We start from the raw sequence: 17,766 nt of genomic DNA on the forward strand, positions 1-17,766 counted from the left end.
GAAAATGGAAGAAATGCTGACCTTGTTCAGCAAATCCCTGATGAGTTGGATTAAGGAGTGTCCCTGAAGCATAAATGAGAAAAAAAAAAATCCAAATAAGAATACAGTTCTCTTTTACACAGTGAGTAGTAGAACCATTACCTCGTATTGGAAGCTAAAACTGTTTGCAGCTCCAAATGAGGTGGAGAGAAATGTCCTAAGTGAAAGTGCCCTAATGAATTAAGTTAGCCCAGATCTGTCCTTCTCTCTGGGCACCACAGACAATAGACCACTCTGCTGACTTTTCATAGGTACCAGAGTAGTGCTCATGCCCAAATAAATCCTTCTCTATCATTGGCTCTCTGTATTAAGACTTTGAATATTCAAGTATAAAGAGAAGATCATGAGATGTAATCCAGAGTGCTAATCCTGTAACCATGGGCTGGTCACTTCCTATTGGTAGACCATGGCTTCCTCACTGTTAGAGCAAAGAAGAGAAAATTAATTATCTAGTGATGCTTGTGTCTAGTGATGTGTTAGTTTTTATGTTACGGTGGTCCTATTAAATTATATCACTCTAATTATGTTACTCGTACCCTTCAAAACTACCAATGTGTACCTATGATCCACAGAATAATGTCCAAATTCCCTAGCATATAATAAAGCCCTTTGCACACTGGCCTCTGTCCCTCTCTACAGCTATTTTCTACAGCACGAGCACCTCCATTCATCCAAGTTCATTTCTTCACTAGGAATTTTCAGACACATGATGCCTTTCCTCTTTTAAGAATGTCCTTCCTGTTCTTCTTTTAACCTAGTGATCTCTTACTTGCTTTTCAACCAGCCCAAATTCTGTCTCCTCTATGAAGGTTTCCCTGCTATCTAAACAATGTTATTTGCAGTCTTCTGCTGTTCATTTGCCTCATATGGCTCTCTCTGCTATAGGTCTATAAAGCCATGTTATGATGATGTGCGTCCATGTCTACGCCTGCTGATTATATTGTAAACTCCCCAAGGGCAAGGATTGTGTCTTTTTTTTTTTTTTTTTATCTCTATAGGCCTAGTGCCTAGCTCAGAACTTGTGTTTCATAAATAGGGTTTATATAAATACTTAAGGAAAGCACTTGAGGAAATAAAGAATAATAAACAATAATGTTATATTTTCAATAAGAGTTTTCTCCACAAATGGAAAAGGTATATACCATGGCTCTAGCCTCAGTCCTACTATAACAGAATAGAGTATGCCTTTCAGAGATGGCCAAAGTCATGACCTGAGAAGTTTAAGTAAAAGTGATGCAACTGGAAGCCTCACCAATAATACCCTGTCTGGATCTAGGTTGGCCCAGAAATATATTGGTTCCAATACACAGAGAGAAATGTAGCAGCTTCAGATTCCTATGTATCACCTTTGGAAATTGTTAATGAAACACCTTTTTTTTAACCTTTCTGTTTTCCCTTCTTGCTATTCTCACACAGGTCTTCAGATAATCTTTCCTCAGTATCTGCAAGAGAAGTTTGTCCAGTCGGCCTTGAGCTATATCATGTGCAATGGGGAGGGGGAGTACCTGTGCCAGAACAGCCAGTGTCGCTGCCAATGTGCCGAGGAGTTTCCGCAGTGCAACTGCCCCATCACGGACATCCAGATCATGGAGTACACGCTGGCCAACATGGCCAAGTCTTGGGCCGAAGCTTATAAGGACCTGGAGAATTCAGGTAGAGAGTCTCACTCAGTGCCACTGCATGAGTGGCCTTGAGCCAAGTCTGAAAGGGAGCTAATCTAACTGGAATTAGGACTGCTGCAAGGGAAAGTTCAGTGACCCCTGACCCTTTCACTTTGGAGTGTCCAGATGCAAGTATAATAGCTGTCACAGAGCAGGCACTCAGTAAATCTCAACTGAATAAAATTAATGAATAGCATAATCCAGTTTGTGGTCATATGATGTATTGTTTCTGTCATACCCAGAAGACAGAAAGAATAAATCTGCATAGGAAGCCTCTGGAGAGGGAAGAGTCAGAGGTAGTTGTATTGATTCCTTGGGCTGTGTATGTGTGTGTGGATATTTGTGTGTGTATGTGTTTGTGTGTGCATCCACACACTTCTGTCCATCTCTATAAATAGATAAACATACCTCTATGTGTATATTTATATGTGCATATGCATAGAGATATAGATATCCAAAGAATCTACAGACTATCAAAGCTCAAAGTCTCTTTTCTGGTATCTTAGTTATTTTCTGCCTTTCATAGTTCAGAAAAATGAGTTTCAGGGGTGGAAAGACAGTCATCCAAGCTCCTAAAGTGGATGAAGTCCGAAGTAGGATCTCTGCCTTCATGGACATTTGAGTTTTGTTGGAAAGCCAGGCATTAATTATGTAACCATGCCAATGATTAGGAAATGTCAAGGATACATCTGTAAAAAGGGAGGAGCTGCTGTGAACAAACGATGTAGAGTTGGGGGTCAATGTGGTCAAGGAAGTCTACCTTAAAAAAGAACAGAAATGGAAGTATCTGACTATGGTGCAGATATGAGAAGGTGATTACAGGTAGACCACTGGGAGGCACAAAGGGCCTAGGAGAGAGATGACCATGATGTGGGTTAAGGAGATGGTACAAGATGTAAAAACTGGAAATGTGCAGATATGCCAACATATTTAGAAGGAAAAAATGGCAGAGCTTGATGTTAGATTGTCTACAAGAGTTGAAGAGAAAAGGGATATTGAGGTGATATTCATAAACCTCCTTTAGATAGGCATGTTGGACAACTTGATAGATGTTGATATCTTTCATTGAGCTAGAACACCCTGAAAGATTTGGAAAGAAGACCATGTGCTCACTTTTCTATAGGATAAGCTTGAGAATCCTTGAGACTTCCAAGAAGAGATGCCAAGCAGGTACTTAACATATAATATGTGCTCAAGTACCTGTTAAATAAATGGACTCATGCAAAAAAGCATTACTGTCTTTACAACAACATTATATTTCTTAAATCTGTTATAATAGCCACCTTAAAGGAAGTACTAACATTTCTGAATTACAGAGTAGGGAACACCTCCTCTATAATCCTCCTGCAAGACCTAGTGTTTTCCCTAGGGTTGCATAGTTAGTAAATGGCAGGATTGGTAATGGAATTCCTGATTCCAAATCTAGTGCTCACAGCAGATTTGGTAACTTAATTTTACTTTGTCCCCCAGGCCTGAGGTTCCCTCATCTGATAAATGAGAAGACATGTTTGTGTTTTTAATATTTGAGTTTATTCAAGTCTTTAGACAAGAAATTATTTGATCAAGCAAAATCTTACCTAGGAGCCAATGTGTACCACAGATAAAAGCAGAGTTCTATGGAATAGCATTTGAAAATAACTGGTTTCTGTGAACTCTAAGCCCTAACCCAGCGCTGGGAGCCCAGAATGCATCAGGGATCCTGCTCCTACAGTGCTGTACAGCTCAAATGGAACTGTGGATGCCTTATAACGACACCCATTAGTCCACTGAAAATCCTGGGAGCCCATAAAAGAGAAAAGTTCATGATGGAAATGTACTATGATGATTATTTGGCCCCAAACAAAGGAAGCATTTGATAAAATGCTTTTGCAGAAAGATTCCGCTGATTACTACAAAAAACAAAAACAAACAAACAAAAAAAACAGAGGGAATTTAAGCTGTATGCACAAGGAGTAAGACTCTTTAGCATACAATCCTTATTCCCAAGGAAAAGAAACCATTTTAAGTGGATGGATGAGGAAACACAGAAAACTGAGATGCTGCTGAATAAGCTGAACAGGCCAAGAAAATGATTTATGTCACACTTTCTCCCCAAAAGGCATACACTCCCTCTAGATTTCCTGTGCTTCTCTATTTGAAATGGTTTTACCCTTTAAGACAAATCCATTCATCCGTATGTGCATCAGAGCCTTGTGCATATGAGTTTTCCTTTGGTCCATTTTTAGCCCTTAACCTTCGCTACTCAGCCCAGGTGATTTGGAGAGATTAATGACCAGCCCAAAGTAAAAGCCAGTGGTTCCTTGATGGCTCCAGAGTGTGGGTGGCCAAATAGGGCCTAGTTTCTATACACAAATGGCAGTCTACATCTCCTTGCTAGGGGATTCGTTGTAGTACTTCTACTTTTATTCAAGAAAGTTGGCCAGGTGCAGTGGCTCATGCCTGTAATCCCAGCACTTTGGGAGACCAAGAAGGGAGGATCACCTGAAGTCAGGAGTTTGAGACCAGCCTGACCAATATGATGAAACCCTGTCTCTACTAAAACTACAAAATTAGCCGGGCGTGGCGGCACATGCCTGTAATCCCAGCTACTCGGGAGGCTGAGGCAGGAGAATCGCTTGAACCTGGGAGGCAGAGGTTGCAGTGAGCTGAGATAGTGCCATTGCACTCCAGCCTGGGCAATAAGAGTGGAACTGTGTCTCAAAAAATAAATAAATAAATAAATAAATAAAGTTAATGTATTTAACTCTTAAATTCTATTTTCTTATCAGACCCAAATTTGGGTTCATTGAAGGCCTGCTTTCCCCTTTGACATCCACGGAGCCCTCTGCAAGATAAGCTTTATGTTTTCCATGAGAGGAGAGTCTAGCTGTCCCAAACAGAACAGAGTCATCAGGGCCTGTCTCCTGCCTTCAGCCAGCTCACTGAGTCAATCAATCCGTGTAGAGTCTTGTGTCATCCTGTCAATCTTATGCTACCATCAACTGAGTACTTTCTGTGTCTCAGGAACTAGTTAGGTAGATGCAGTCCTATGCCACTGTGTCATTCTCAGCATTTGGATTAGATACTATTATTCCTGTTAGCAGATGGGGAAACTGACGCCTTGAGAGAATAAGGGTCCCACAGCTGTTCAGCACTCAAGATGTGACTCCAACTCTTGCCTGTCTAACTGTCTATAATGAAATGCCTGCGTTTTTTCTAGGAGTCAGAGACTTCTATTTTTTATCACCTTTTATTTACTGTTTTCTCCTAATGTACTGAGCCTCGGGATTGCCCTTTTTATGTGTCGAGAGGAAATATAATATACTAAGTAAGAACACAGGATTTGGAGCCAGACTCAAGTCTTAATTCTCCTATCTACTGGCCATTTGACCTTGGGCAACTTCTCTGTGCCCTATTTTCTTTAAAATGGGGGCTCTAAAATACCTACCTCATAGGTTTGCTATAAAATATGGTTATATATGTTAGGTGATTAGGACTGTGCCTGGTGCCTGTCAAGAGCTATGTAAGCATTTTTTAAAATAAAATGAAAGCATAAATGCATAGTATACCTAAAATGTCCTTGGAGCTTTTATAACATGAAGGGAAAAGTGTTAGGCTGAAGATTTATAATATTTATATAAATCCAACCATTGGCCTTTTTTCCTACAAAATGATCAACCCCTTGATATTTTTAATTTTCCAGGGATGGGGTGATAGGGATTAGAATTACAACAGATTGGATTATTAGATTGGAAGACAAAAACTCAGGACACAGACCTGGATCTTGTCATTTATCAGCCACGTTACCTTTAAGAAATCATCTTCCCATTTTGGGCTTTGGTTTTCCTATTCATAGAACAAAAGAGCTGAACTAGATAATTTCTATGGATGTGCCAAGTTGACACTCTGAAACTCAGCATCACAAACTGAGGCAGCAACTTTTACCCGGGAGGCCCAAGAGTTTGTCACCATCTCTTAAGCTGGAGTTTTTTGAAATGTGAGATGATGCTAGATGGGACACACATACAACTTCAAACAACACTGGATCACCGGGTGGGGAAGTTGATCCATTTCAGTTCTCTGTGGAACCTGCAGATTACATCAAAAAGTTTCAGTTTGGTGCTAGCATGCCTTTAACACCTAACACTTACTAATTTCCTGCATTTCAACATGAGAGCAGTCATGGAGGTTTGATTATTTAGCAGGCAACAGTGTCTGACTAGAATTTATTAACATTATCTTCAACATATTTATTTTTATAGCTACCATCTTCTGAAGGCATGCAATAGTGATTTTCTTTGGAGAATTCAATAAACATTTTGTTTTCCTTTTCTTTTAAATTTTTTTGAGACAGAGTCTCGCTCTGTTGCCCAGGCTGGAGTGCAGTGGTGCAGTCTCAGCTCACTTGACCTCTGCCTCCCGGGTTCAAGCGATTCTCCTGCCTCAGCCTCCCGAGTAGCTGGGATTACAGGCACCCGCCACCACGCCGGGTTAATTTTTATATTTTTAGTAGAGATGGTTTCGCCATGTTGGCCAGGCTGGTCTAGAACTCCTGGCCTGTTATCCACCCGCCCTGGCCTCCCAAAGTCCTGGGATTACAGGTATGAGCCACTGCACCCAACCTTGTTTTCAATGTTTAAGTGAAAAACAATGATTTGATTCAAATAACATGTTAAGTAAATGTAATAATATACGAATATTACTATGAGGTTGGTATTCCGACGCCAGAAGTTTGGGAAGCCCTGTCTTAAGCAAGAATGCGGTATGCAGATTCCCTTCATAAGAAAGCATAGTAGCTTTTGCCCTTTCTAGTAGGGGCAGGACAGACTAATGCAATGTTCTATGGCCCTTAAGAAAAAAAAAATTATGTTTGCAGGCCTGGTTTATTGGAAAGTGACACTAAGCATTCAAGGCCACTTTAGATGGGTGTTATCATGCTTAGCCCTTCTCTCTCGGCCTTTGTCTCTCACTAGATGAGTTTAAATCATTTATGAAGCGCCTCCCCAGCAACCACTTCCTGACCATCGGAAGCATCCATCAGCACTGGGGCAATGACTGGGACCTGCAGAACCGCTACAAGCTCCTGCAGAGTGCCACGGAGGCACAGAGACAAAAGATCCAACGCACTGCCCGCAAGCTTTTCGGCCTCAGTGTACGCTGTCGCCACAATCCCAACCACCAGCTGCCTAGAGAGAGGTAAGTGTTGCCACCACCTCCACCTCTGCAGGCACCTACCTGGCATTAGCTACATTATCTTGCTGCAGAGTGAAATGCAATGCAGATGGTGCATTTGTGGGGTGGCAAACAGGACCTCGCATGGTCCAGACCAACAATTTTCTGGATTGCCTCTGGGTCCTCACCTACTGGCTCCACATTGTTTCAGATTCCACATTGTTTCCTGAATGTACCGTGAATTTTCAGCCTCTGTGTTCTGTCTGATTCACCCGATTGAGGAGGGGAACACTAGCCCTGATAGTTGTGTGGCATTATCCTGGCTGTTTAAAATCTATTTCCTATTTAATTTTAAAATTACTGAGCAAAGCCGATTTTAGCATCCCCATCTTAATGGTGAAAAAACTGGATTAACTAATTAATCATTCGCCACCTTATTTATGAGGTCCTTTGAGCAGAGCCAGGAGTGAGTGACACAAATAACAAAATGTAATACCAAATGTCAGGAGACACTTGCGGGGTCATTGAGTGCAGGGTCCTCACCTGAGAGAGTGTCACCTTCAGTGCCTGGCTACCTTGCTTGCCTCCCCTAGTTCCAGCCGTGTCCTGGATATACCAGGTGTTCTGCTAGATGGTGGAGAATACAGAGATGGACAAGACGGGGCCCATGCCTCCATAGAATTAGGGTTTACTACTCTCTCAGGGGCACAGAAGGAAGGAGCCAGGACTTGAATCCAGGTTTTTCGGACTCTGTTCTTCCGGGGCATTTCTGATCTGCAGCTGGTAGTTCCTACTGTAGAGGTGCCTCCAGGGTTTCTAAAAGGGCATCACAAGACAGCAAAAGGGCAGGTTGGGGCTCTCTCTCCACCCTGCTTCAGACAGAGCAGCTCTGCTCTTATTTGTTGCATATTTGGGGGTTCTACCTTCAATTTAGTTCTAAGAAAAAGATTCACTCTTAAAAAGAACAAGTCCATTCACATTCACCTAGCATACTCTGTGTCAGTCACATATTTATATATATGATTGTTACCCTGTTGTACAAATCTGGAAATGGAAGCTGAGAGAGGTCAAGTAATTTGTCCAAAGCTACAGTGTAAATCAGTGGTTCTCACTTGGGGGTGACGTTTTCCCCAGGGGACATTTGAAAATATCTCAAGACAATTTTGAGTATCGTAGCAAGGGTTAGGGGTATTATTGCACAGGCAGTTCTCACAACAAAGAAATATCTGACTTCAAAAGTTACTGGTGCTCAGGCTTAGCAATTCTGATGTAAGAGAGACAAGATGCCAGCTATTTTAGGTTGATGCAAAAGTCATCGTGGTTTTTGCCATTATTTTTTAAGTTTTGCCATTACTTTTAAGTAACAGCAAAAACCACGATGACTTTTGAACCAACGTTAATAAATCTATAAATCAAAATCTTATCTTCCTAACTAGTCTGTTCTACTGGCACTCAACATTTAACAACGGCAGTCTTCTACCACAGTCCATCCACCTAATTACCCTGATGAGGTGCACCCTTTTTTCTCTCGTTTTTCTTGCGTCAGAGCTAATGCTGCTATTCCCTCCATGAAGTCTTTCCTGATTGTACTAGCCAATACAGAAAGCTTCTTATTCTAGATTCCCACTAATCTAAAATCCTTTCCTTAGCATATTTCTCTCTCTTTCCCCCCCCTTATGAAACCTCCTCCTTGTACAGACATTCAAACTCATCTCTGTTTTCCCTATTCCCTCCAAATTTGAGCCCACTGCTTTGCATCTAGCTTGTGATAATTATATTATTTTGTGGATCAAATAGAATTTCTTTTGCCAGTTTCTTGTTGCAATGCTGCTGAAGCAGGGACTAGAAAAGGTCACAAACTTACTTTCTTGTCGAGCACAACAGATGCTCAGACTGCTACCACGAGCAAGTCTCTGAAGAAGCTTCCTTTTAGATCCATCGCACATCTGCCATGAGACCCGCATCGAGCACTGTGGGAAATTCAGAAATGCACACAGCGAACAGTGCTGTGGAAGATGTCTTGTAGAGCAGGAGTGGGGAGGGGTTCTTTTATCAATCAGACCCCATATGTATTAGTTTACGATGGTTGCCGTAACTAAGTACCATGGACTCAGTTGCTTAAACAATAGAAATTTATTTTCTCATAGTTCTGGAGGCCAGAAGTCCAAGATCAAGGTGTCAGCAGGCTTGGTTTCTTCTGAGGCCCCTTTTTCTGGCTTGTGGATGGTTGTTTTTTTCTACCTGTGTTTCCACGTAGTCTTTCCTCTGTGTGCATCTGCGTCCTAATATCCTCTCTCTCTCTCTTTTTTTTTTTTTTTTTTTTTTTTTTGAGATGGAGTCTCGCTTTGTTGCCCAGGCTAGAGTGCAGTGTCACGATCTTGGCTCACTGCAACCTCCGTCTCCCAGGTTCAAGCGATTCTCCTGCTCAGCCTCCCCTTGCGAGTAGCTGGGATTACAGGTGTGCACCACTACACCCAGCTAATTTTTGTATTTTTAATAGAGATGGAGTTTTGCCGTATGGGCCAGGCTGGTCTCAAACTCTTGGCGTCAGGTGATCCACCCACCTCAGCCTCCCAAAGTGCTAGGATTATAGGTATGAGCCACCATGCCCTGCGCTAATATCCTCTCTTAAGAGGATACCAGTTATATTGGATTAGAGCTGACCTAAATGGCCTCATGTTAACTTAATTACCACTTTAAAGACCCTGTCTCCAAACACAGTCACAGTTTGAGATCCTGGGGGCTAGGACTTTAACATATAAGTTTGGAGGGGTATGTAATTCAGCCCAGAATATTATAGGAGGTAGCTTTTGATCAGACCTTTAGGTGAAGAAGCTGTGCATCCCAAGGAGCAACGAAGCTCAATGCAAATCTGGTTGAGGAGGGTCACGTTTGACCATGATAAGAATTCAAACAAATAACCTCTTTCAGTTATGGTGATTGTCATCTCAGAAAATGGAGAGTAAGATCCAAAGGTCCCAAAGACATTGGGCAGGCATATTTATTAAAGGTGAGTGAAATCTCCAGAACACCAAGCATCATCAGATATGCTAAGTTCAAGGGAAGACTCGAGAGGATTTTAGAAGGAGGGTAGCTGGATAGGCATTACAAGGGAAGGAGGAGGGACAAAGCTGGGTAATAGGAGTAACACTGGGAAAAGTCAAGGAGTCTGGATTTGTCCTACCACTAGTAAGCTGTGTGTCCTTGGGCAAGTCACTTCACCATGCTCAGTGCAGGTGTCTGCATCTTTGAATAAGTCTCTGCTCTCCTTTTGCAAGTCGTCAGGTGTAAATAGCTAAAAATGCTCTACCATCACTGGGACCTTCAAAGAAAGAGCTCACAGTGTTGCCGTCTCTCCTCCTAAGGAGGAGAAAACCTGCCCTAATCATCATATTCTTCTCACCTGGAGAGGATGTCTGGCGTTCCACCATTAGCAGGTCACTCAATTATATTAATTTGAGGAATTTTGAGTGCTAGGTAGCGAGGGGTAGGAGCACAGACACTAGGCTCTGTGGCTAATTCCTCTGAAGCCTTCCCAGGAGAGATGAACTTCCTTGGCTGGGCTGTGGGCTGCTTCCTGACATCTGAATCTGAGGCTTTAATGAGCATTTCTCACACCGCAGGGCACCTCTCTGGCACAGAGCAGTGTCGGACAGAGGTGCTAACACTGGGAACCTTGGGCCACCTCTAGCTGAGCAAGCTGGTATTTGCAAATGAACTGATTGCATGGTTTCAATGTGTCTGCTTGCTGAAGTCTGTGGAAGATGAGTGTGCTGAGCAGGTGCCATTACTGCAGCAGGTGCCACAGAGATGTTTACTTGTCTCACAAACAGGTGGCTTTGTTAAGGTAAGGTGGGAGAGGGAAAGACGGAACAAGCACAGGGCCTTAGCCACACATGGACTGGTCCGAATCCTGGCTCCATCACTTACCAGACACAGAGCTTTATGTAAGTCCTGCACCTCATTTGTGAAAGGGGATAATAACACTTGCCTTCAGGTTAAGTATGATGATTAAGATTTTAAAATTTAAATAACCTTGGTAAAGTGCCTGAATCAGTTAAAAAGAAGGGAGGAAGGGAGAGAGTAAGAGACAGAAGGGAAGGAGCTGTCTGTCACTTAGTATGTGTATTCTAAAGGTCAGGCGCTGTTCTTTAGCATCTTATATGAGATTAACTAATTTCCTCCTCACTACAGTCTTATGAAGCGATACTGTTACCATTCCTATTTTACAGATAAAGGAACTGAGGCACAGAAAGGTTAATAATGTACACAAGGTCAATAAATGTTAATTTATTGTTACTTCAAAGAAATGTTAAGATTTAGATTTAGTGAGAGGTCAATTATAGCTGATTAAAACTTGGCTTCAATGCTTGCTAGAAACTTAATATTGGCTGGAAGGCAAAAGGGGTATTTTGGCTCTCTATTGGTGTAAAACAATTCACCCCAAAATTTAGTGGCTCAAAACAACACTATGTTATTATCTATTATGAATCTGTATGTTGACTTGGTACAGCTGAGGATATCTCTATTTGGCTGGGGCTCTTGTCATCTGGGGGCTTGACTGGGCTGCATCTCCACAATGACACACTCTCAGAGCCAGTTGATGCTGGCTGTCAGCTGGGGGCTCAGCTGGGGCTGTCACTGGAGTGCCCACACAGGACCTCTCCACGGGGACTGGACTTCTTGCAGCATGGCAGCTGGGCTCAGAGAGGGAGTGTTCTGAGACCAAAAGAAAGCTGTAAGACTTTTACACAGCTTAGCCTTGAAAGTCGGAGAGCATTATTTGTACCACATTCTGTTGGCCAAAAGCCTAACCTGGCTTCAAGGGTGTGAGTATTGGGAGGTGCAGTTCATTATGGGGGCGGGGGACATATATTTTGGAGATGAGGTATAATAGCAATTGAGTAGAATTGGAGCTAGAGGTGACTATCAGATATAGGGAACATAAGATTAATAATACTAACAACAATAATGAAGCAATAGCAGTTACTTACTGAGCAGCTAGAATAACAAGCAATAGAGTTGTCTATTTGTAAAGATTCTGGAGTTAGACTGCCTTGGTTCAAATTCCAACTTCGTCACCCGGTTACATTGTAAGTCTGGAGGAAGTTACTGAAACCTTTGAGCCTCAATTTTCTTATCTGTAAAATGGAGCTAATAATAGTGCCTACATTATAAGGTTGTTTTCAGGATTAAATGCTTTAACCTACATAAATTTCTTAGGACAGTGAGTAGAACATGGATAGCACTCAATACATGTTAGGTATTCTTATTCTTTTTCCCCCAAGAACTGATAGTTGGCGTATAAATTTCTTGGCACTCAGTAATTAGTTACCTAATGAAATTGAGCATTGGTGACATATATTTTTTATCTAATACTCATGCCATCTCTGTGAAGTAGATGCTCTTGGATCATTTATGGGTTAGGGAACTGATAAGGCAGATGTGATTAATTTATCCAAGGTCACATGGGCAGGTAAGGAGCAGATTAGATTTATTTTGCTGACTTTACTGTTGGACTTGATGGTCAAGATCACTGTGCAGAGCAGCAAGAATGCATGCTGTCTAAGCAGTGTGCAGTGGCAGATAGGAGGCTGCACTGGGTTTGGGACGCCCTGGTTTAGTGTGTGGTAAAGCCAAAGGCAGGGTTTGCTCATCAAGGTTGAGGGTAGTAGACCAACATTGAAATATATATACTGTAGTGTGCTGAGATGCAGGAAATGGCCCTGAACATGGAGCCCTGAATTAACTCTCACGTGCAAGCAGAAACCCAGAAAGACATGTTCCCTGTAGGTAACCAGAAGAGGCCTGGTTCAGTGCAGTCCAAGTCAGCATACATTTCCTGAAAGCTTACTATGTGCCAGGTTTTGGAAGCATGAACATAAGTAAGATTCATTCCACTCCAACGCCCAGTGCTTGCTGAGAGGACAGCAACAAGATAATTCCGGACCACACCTGTTGATGGGGACCAGCAATGGGTCGACCAGATATTTATTGGGTAGTCATTATATATTAGGTTCTGTTTGAGGATCTGGGGATACTGTGATGGATTTCTGTTAGCCCGCAGGAGAGCTGGCCCTAGTGTCAGACTGCAGCTGGACATATCAAGGGAAGGCAGGGACCCACAGTAAGATTCCTGTGGCTTGTCTTGCCACCAGGAGATCCTTACACTGTGCAGTTAAAAAGGGAAAGATGGACTTTAAGTTTGGTCTCAGCTACTACTGGACACTGAGACTTTTTAAGCCTTGGCTTTATCACTTATAAAATGGGTATAATAATTTCTGATTGCCTATCTCAGAGGGTCACTGTGGGGCTCACCAGGGGTAGTGTATAAATTTGTGAACTCTGAATGCTGTAGAAAGGGGGCTGTGCAATTGGGATGAACTTGAAGCCAAACACGTCAGGATGGGAATGGGAATGGGAATGGGCTGAGTTCAGGTTCATGGCAACATTTAATAGTTAACACTTCTAAAGCATTTACCGTGCACCAGCCACAGTCTTATGGCTTTCATCTTATTTAATCACTGTAACAACCCTATGAAGTAGCACTAATTTATCCCACTTTATGAACAGAGAAATTAAGGCATAGAGATGTTAAATGACTTGCTGATGATTAAATAGCAGGTAGAAGACAGGCTTCAAGCCCACCAGAATCCTTTCTTGTTACTCCTCTGCTATTCTACCAATCCCCGAGACAAGATGATCCAAGGTGTTTAAGTGACCTGCCAAGACTAAAAACTGCATTGCATAGTGGTGGAAATTGCCTGTCATGGCAAAAGGGAGATGAAGGAAGGACGGAAGGGAGGGATGCGGGAGAGAAAAGGAAGGAAAAAAAGAAGAGAGAGGGAAATAAGGTAGAAAGGAAGGGAGGGAGGAAGAAAAGAAGCACAAAGTCATCTTGGGCAATGCTGAATTTAGCTGGTTCCTGTGCAATTACATAAATGTTTACTAACCACCTTATCTTCCAATCTCGTGTCAGCCACTGAAAGGCATTTAAAGATACAAGCAACTGTGCGTTGGTCCTCCAACCATCATTATCTAGCCTCTGGGTGTGCTAAAAAGACATTGTTTCATGAAGCCAGAGACCTGAGTTCAAGTCCTATTCTGTCCTGTGTGGGCTGGACTAAACCTATAACTCACACTGTGGAGAGCACTGGGTACAGAAATCGTGCCTTGCAGAGGTGAGGTACAGGTTGAGTAGTGAAAAAATTGTACCTCACCTTAAACTAGAGCAGCTCTTTAGCGGTTTTCTTTGTGGAAATTCTGAATTAAAATTTATTCAAGAACATAAGGTAATTTTTCTTTCTTTCTTTCTTTCTTTCTGTTTTGCTAAAACAAAAACAACAAGACTCAATTATCTCTGAGGTCCTTCTCAACTCTAAGAGACATAACATTTACAGAGAATGAGAGTAATAGTTCAATTCAAGTATATTGGTAGAAGGTCAGTAATTGAATCTTTGAGCAGCATTGCTTTCAGATGATGCTAATTAGTCAATTTTAATGAGTAGCCTATAGTTCAAACTAAAATCTTCTTTTGCCTGAAATTACAATGGCCTTTTAACTAAGTCTCCCAGAATCTACTCTAGTCACTTTCCAATCTATGTTCCATGGCAGTCAGAATTCAAATTCAATCTTGTCACATCCCTGTTTAAAACTTTTTGGTTACTACTTACTGCTTTTAGGAGAAAGAACAAAATCCTCAGGTGGCTGACAGATCTGCCATGATCTGGTTCCCACCTACCCCTTGGCTGGGTTCCACACCATTTCTTGTCTCTCTCAGTGACAGGACAGTTCTGCTAATTTTCTTTGAGTTAACTAAATGCCTAATTCCACCCACTCCCAGTAGCCCTTCATTTCAAAGGATTCACATGGGCTGCTCCTTCTGCTTGAATGTGCTTCCTTTTTTTTCTTTTGTTCTTCACTATGGTAGCTTTTACCTGCCCTTCAGATCTCAGGCTCAAAGATTCCTTCCTCAAGAACATGGTCCCTGCATTGAAAGGCTGTTTCAGGACTTATTTTATATGCTTCCTTCTCATTCTAATTTTCCAATTGAACCCAAGTTCCAGTTTACCATCCAGTTTACCAGTATATCTTTTTTCTTTTCTTTCTTTTTTTTTTTTTTTCTTCTTTTTTCTTGAGGCAGAGTCTTGCCCTGTCACCCAGGCCGAAGGGCAGTGGTATGATCATAGCTCACTGTAGTCTCAAACGCCTGGGCTTAAGTGATCCTTCAGCCTCAGCCTCCCAAGAATCTGGAACTACAGGTGTGCACCACCATACCTGGCTAGCTTATCTAATTTTTTTGTATAGCCAGAGCCTCAGTATGTTGCCCATGTTGGTCTCAAACTTCTGGACTCAAGTGATAGTCCCTCCTTGGCCTCTCAAAGTGCTAGGATTACAGACCTGAGCTACTGCACCTGACTACCATTTTCCCTTTTTAAATCTATTTATTAATGCCTATCTCTCTCATGAGACTATCAGCACACACATACATCTTTTCTATATTCTTCATAACTTTGTTCTTATAACTTCCTACCACATGACCTGTCACACAACAGCCATTCAAAAAACTTGTTCAATGAATGGACACATAGATTATTTGCTTCTCCGAATATGCCACAAATGCATGTTGATATAATCTGCAAATTGAGTTCCGTGTTCGTATATAAAGTGTATGTACTTTCTACATATGTTGAATATATTTAGATTATCTTCCTCATTCACAAATGAAGAAACTAAGATCTAAGGGAGGTAAGTGACTTTTCCAGGGTCACTCAGGGAATTTGTGAACAGATCGTAACCAAAATTCAGGCCAGTAAACTGACAGTCCAGACAGTTTAGTAAAATTGAAACTGCAAATGGCGATTGTCTTCAACTGACTTGAATCCAAATCCTAAAGTTATTTCTTGTTAAGTCTATTACTTTGAGAAATGTTCCCTACTGAAGAAAAAAAAAAAAAAAAAAGAAGAACAAGAAAAACAGATACTATTCAATTCAATGAAATGAGATAAAATTCCTAGCATCAAGTAGGTGTTTAAGGTCAGTGTGATTTGATATTTCTTACTTATATCTGGCTATCACCTGGGTTTTTTTAAAGATTAGAGTATTGTGAAGCAAATAAGATCCAGGGAAGCTTAACTTGAGGGCAGACAGTAGAATTATTAGCATTTTCTGATGATGCTTGGTCTTTGATTTCTTTTTACTTCTCAAATTCACATGGCCTTGACCCAGCAGTCTGAGCCTTAGCCAAGCACAATGTAATTACCCATTGTTGAGATGAAAATCTCTTGGGGGCATCAACTTCAGGCTCAGATGCTGGGGCCGTAGCTTCTGAACTCATGTCAGCTGTTAACATATTTCCTTCTCCGTACAGTGTTTAATTGGTGTCTATAGAAAGACTCTGGCTACCAAGATAATCGTTATCTCTATTCTGATGACCCTCAATATTCATACTGATTTTGATTCTTCTCTGTGAACCCTGTACTTATTTGTCTCTGGATTTCATCTCCATAGACTCCTGCAGTGGGGCGGAGGGATACGGCTTCTTATATTTTATTGAACTCAAGTCAGTTTCAGTTTATTAGACTGACAGTCCCGGCTCTGTCATTTATTAGATGTGTGACCTCCAAAAGTCTCCAAACCTACCTGATCCCTCTGTTTCCCCATCTGTATGGTTAGGATAATAAGAATAGCTACCCCACAGAGTTGATGTCCTAGTCAATTCATATGATACATGTGAAAATTCTTCATAACTTGTAAAGAAATATACAGATAGAATGTTAATGTATTCAAGGCTGGGCACGGTGGCTCATGCCTGTAATCTCAGTACTTTGGGAGGCCGAGGCTAGCAGATCACTTGAGGCCAGGAGTTCCAGACCAGCCTAGCCAACATGGAGAAACCCCATCTCTACTAAAAAATACAAAAATCAGCCTGGCGTGGTGATGCACACCTGTAATCCCAGCTACTCGGGAGGCTGAGGCACAAGAATCACTTGAGCCTGGGAGGCGGAGATTGCAGTGAGCCAAGATCACGCTACTGCACTCAAGCCTGGGCAATAGAGCAAGACTGTGTCTCAAAAAAAAAAAAATAAAAAAATAATATTTTCAAGAGCACAGCAGTAGTAGACCCTAGATATTTGATGACATAAATAATTGATGACAACACTTTCTATTTCCAAGAAGTGGATGTTTCTGTTGGGTAAAATAAAGCACGAGCCTATCAAACAGAATGTAATCATATAATAAAGAAACAAAAGAACTTAAGAACCTTAGGACTTCAGACTCTCTAGTCTGACAGACCAAAGTGTGTGACTATCATTTACTATTGATAGTACTTGGCATAGTATTAAGGCATTCAAGCTTCAATTTTCTGCATGGCATGATGGAGAGAAAAATAGTAGCCAGCCTTGGAAAGCCAATAATAGAACACAGATGCCAGGGTTAACACATAGCAAAATGGCAAAGCATGGGGCTCTTTGTTGGACGAAATTGGAACCAATAGTTTGTTGGGTAATTGAAAACGTGAAGTTAAACTAGGAAATCCTAAAATGTATACATGCTATACATATATGAACCATTTTAATTTAACTTAAAAACATATAAATGCACATTTCTTGGCCAGCTTCTTGAAGTAAAGCCAAAATCTTTTTTGAGGGTAGTGGTATATTCTATTTAACATTCTACTGGTGTTCCTGCATAAACCATACCATAATTGTGTAACATTTCAAACCTCGGTTTATTCAAAGTGGAGCAACAGCTTAGACTCTTAAAAAACAACTTAAATGTTTGCAGATTTTTTTGTTACTCCCCCTTTATTTAAATCGATAGTCATTTTTGTCAATAACTTGTCTTTATAGAATTTTCCCACTGAATTCAAATTAGTTTCCACAGAAAAAAGCAATTCACATTTCATTGATTT

At 41.4% G+C, this 17,766-nt stretch overlaps 1 protein-coding gene across 1 annotated transcript in view; it reads left to right on the forward strand.

Annotated features, from left to right (window-relative positions):
* The window catches only part of BRINP1 (BMP/retinoic acid inducible neural specific 1), a 203,421-nt gene that overhangs the window by 154,467 nt on the left and 31,188 nt on the right, over positions 1–17,766 (forward strand). The window contains exons 6-7 of the mRNA XM_520219.7: positions 1,456–1,692; positions 6,653–6,875. Of these exons, the coding sequence (XP_520219.2) occupies positions 1,456–1,692; positions 6,653–6,875 (460 nt within the window). The remainder of the gene's footprint in view (positions 1–1,455; positions 1,693–6,652; positions 6,876–17,766) is intronic.

The sequence above is a fragment of the Pan troglodytes genome, chromosome 11 (genome assembly GCF_028858775.2).
Source record: "Pan troglodytes isolate AG18354 chromosome 11, NHGRI_mPanTro3-v2.0_pri, whole genome shotgun sequence".
Classification (NCBI taxonomy): domain Eukaryota; kingdom Metazoa; phylum Chordata; class Mammalia; order Primates; family Hominidae; genus Pan; species Pan troglodytes.